This window comes from Apis dorsata, unplaced genomic scaffold, assembly GCF_000469605.1.
Source record: "Apis dorsata unplaced genomic scaffold, Apis dorsata 1.3 scaffold_527, whole genome shotgun sequence".
Lineage (NCBI taxonomy): Eukaryota > Metazoa > Arthropoda > Insecta > Hymenoptera > Apidae > Apis > Apis dorsata.
Genome location: NW_006263750.1, coordinates 461,378 through 464,998, shown reverse-complemented (window position 1 = coordinate 464,998; position 3,621 = coordinate 461,378). Strand labels below are relative to the sequence as shown.

General features: G+C 33.7%; 1 protein-coding gene across 5 annotated transcripts in view; it reads left to right on the top strand.

Moving 5' to 3' along the window:
* LOC102680309 overlaps positions 1–3,621 on the top strand; it is a 199,394-nt gene that overhangs the window by 78,552 nt on the left and 117,221 nt on the right. For all 5 annotated transcript variants that reach the window (XM_006620756.2, XM_006620755.2, XM_006620757.2 and 2 more), the window contains one exon: positions 514–630. In XM_006620756.2, the coding sequence (XP_006620819.1) occupies positions 514–630 (117 nt within the window). The remainder of the gene's footprint in view (positions 1–513; positions 631–3,621) is intronic.

The following is a 3,621-nucleotide window of genomic DNA, read 5'->3' as shown; positions in this document are numbered from 1 at the left end:
TTTTTTTTTTTTTTTTTTTTTTTCAAATAATCTCGACGAGATTATAGTGAAATATAGATAGGAAAAGGGAGAGACGAATCAAAAATGTGTTTGGTCCAATAACCAATGCGATCGTCAATATTCTACAAATCGAACCACTACGGTCATACGTGATTGGTATCGACTCGTACGACCCAAGAACTATTACTGTCTATTCTGCTGATCTTGAAACTTGCCAATACCATGTCGATACATCTCGCGGCTATTAAATTTCCCAACTCGATATTTGTTTCCATTCCAGATTCTAAGATTATTTTAAACCCGCTATTTTAAACCAGAGATTAAATCACTTTTTCCATTCTCCAAATTCTCTCGCGTTATTCAACGAAAAGAGAAAGAGAGAGAAAAAGAAATAATAATAATAAACGACAATGGAAAAGATATCAAAGATCAGAGAAGGAAGGGAATTGAAATTTTTATCGTTTTTATAAAATAATTAAGATTACTTAATAACGTATCGTCTTTTTATTGCAGATGCGAGGGTGGTTGGCTGCAGCTCGAAGGAGGTGGACGAGTTTGCGGCCCCAACGAACGCTTCGATCGACCTGTCGTGCTCTTCTCCGACAAATCAGTCCCTATACTCCACATGCAGTGAGTCACACATATTGCTAAATATTCGTTAGATAAACACCGAGATATACCACGTATTTTATTCCGATTTATTTCGTCTCACAAGAATTGGAAACTCGACAAGAAAAAAATCGAAGTTGAATATATAACGGATTCTTTCTGTTCTTTTTATTTCCTCAACACGATACGTGGTCAAATAGGAGATACTAAAATTCCGATAATTTTCGCGTTTAACCTAACGTATTAACGGAAGATTCGTTTTCAATTAACGGTATTATATCTTTCTGCATATTTTAACATCAACAGTACGTGATATTGCGCGATATCGGCAATTTGCAAGAGCTCTTCCGTAAAAAAAAACCTTCGTTTTCCACGTGTTATCGAGCTCGTTCGATTCAATAATTAATCGAAGCATATATATATATATAGGATAATCAAAAAGGAAAATATGGATGTAGAAACGGAGTAACAATAAAATCGGTAAGGATAAACTAGAAATAGATTATTGGAAATATAGAAGGGAAATGGAGAAGGAATCGAAGAGATCGTTGCAATCACGATTCGCGTTACTTACAAATCACCCTGGGCTGTAATGGAAGAGTGCAATCGGAATGAATTGCTGCTTTACAAAATCGATTTAACATCGTTGCGCGAATTACCGTGGACGCGGAGGCCGACAACGACGAAAGAGATAGAATTCTGGCTCCATTACGAAATAGGAACACGTTCTTGGCTAAGTGCTTCTTATTACTCCTGCCCCGGCATCGTTTCACTTAGTCCAACGAACAGCGAAAGCGTTCGCGTATCGAATTTTACCCTTATATCCCTTACACCCTTCGCTTTTAACTGTGATCGATGGAAAAAAAAAATATTTTCTTTTTTTTTTTTTTCGTTCCTTAATCTGCGAGAAACTACCAAAAAATTTGCATTTAAAATTTCTTCTCGAATTTTGAAATGTGCACAAGATAATTCAATTACGAGATTGAATAAAATGGTTTAATCTATCTATGAAATACGTATAGTTAGGGAAAAGAGACTTTGTATTTGATTGTATTAATTGGATATTTCCCTTTTTTAAAATTTTCCCAAAATTTTATTCCTTTTTTTTCTTGAAATTTTGAAACGTGCACAGAAGAAAATTAAGCAATGGAGAGGTATCCTTAAGAATATATTTTTCAGTCTCTGTAGTAATTAATTGGATCTTTTTCCCCCCTATTTAATGCTCCTTTGTTTTTTTGAATTTTGAAATGTATACAGTAGTTTCAACGCGGTCAAAAGTAATAAGTTTCGTTAGAAATGGAACGAAACAAAGAGGAGGTATCCGTAGAATATATACTTTTCTGAGTAAAGAAGGCTCTGCAGTAATTAATTGGGTCTTTTTCCCTTTGTCCACCATTCACGCGGCGTTATCCGGCGTTTTTACGTGCCTTCATTTAAATGCAAATTAATTTACCTTCTCACGAAACGGAACCGACTTACTCCATCGTCGAGTACTGTTTCCAAGCCGCGATTACTTTTCGTTAGGAAGATCGTGTCGAGCGTTAAACTTCCCCCCTCCCCCTCCCCCTTCTTGATCATCGTTAATTGCGTCCTCGTAACGCGATTAATATTTCAACTGATTATATCCCTCCTCCTTCGTTCGAGTTAACAGGATGGATTATATTTAATCGACAATGTAAACTATTTTACGATGTGATTCGATTAATTAGGAAAAGTGGATGAGAGCGTAAACTTACTTAAGGATTTATGAATATCTGTTAAACGTTCTTTTTTATTAAAAACGTTCTGATTATTTCGAGTATATCCTTCTTGTCGTTCAAATTTTCAAGTGATTTTTAAAGGTACGATTCAATTAATAACGAAAGATTGATATTAATATTTAATTATAAGATATTAGAACGTGTTCTTTTATATTTTCGTATTTTAATGAGTCGAAGTGTTTAGAGTCCGAGAGATGGATAAAGTAAAGTAAAAGATGTAATAAAAATATCTTTGCGTTGCTACTGCCATTAAAAAATACTTGTACACTTTTCTTTCAAAATATTTATGTATTACGTATTTTTTTTTTCTTCAAAAAGAATGTACTTGTATTACTTTTCCATCGGGTTCTTTATTCAACGAATAAAAATATTTACTATCATTAAAAAATATAAAAATCTTCGATTAAATTCAACATTATATTTCATTATATATCGCTTCTCTAAAGGATTCGTTCAAAAATATCCAATATTTATTACAACCTCTCACTTACAATTAACTCTATTCCAAGATTTATCTTCAAACTTTCTCTTCGTCTTCATATCATTCATATTCTCTGTATAACAATAACTAGAAATTTGCTAGAAAATTTCAAATAATTCCATAATCGTGACGTTTCTCATGGATGTTCGAAAAGAAAGAAATTTAAATAATCGATTGCCAGATTAGAAGATGATAAAACATAATTTAAATATTCGTCTCTTAATTGACGAGAGATCATGAAAAAGCGCAACTATGTATATCTGGAAAACGTTTTTCATTACAGTAAGCTTATCAAATATTTATGAAGGAATCACCATTCTGAACGTATACGTCGAACGTATACATAAAACATTAGCGTTTTCGCTACGCATCTTATACTTTTTTTTTTTTTTTCCAAAGACCTCTCTTCGACCCTCGTGATTCTTCTTCTTCTTCTTCTTCTTTTTTTTTTTTCTTGCGCTCAAAGGGCCTTCGACGATTTTCATAGTTTCCCTTCAGAACGCTTTCGATCAACTTTCGTTTCTCGTCGTCTCGCGTTGTTTAAACAGGATTCTGACAAAGGAAATTCTATACCTCGTCCTTTTGCGACTTCGTTAACTGGAATCACGATAATACTCTTATGAAATTTTCTTCTTAGATCTTGCAATTTATAACATTGTCGTCCCTCCCCTTAGACGACGCTTCCCTTTCGTTCTTTCGTCGGGAAAATCAAATTGTTTGCATCGTTATAGATACTTACATCTGTTTTCTTTATACATGTTTTATACGTAC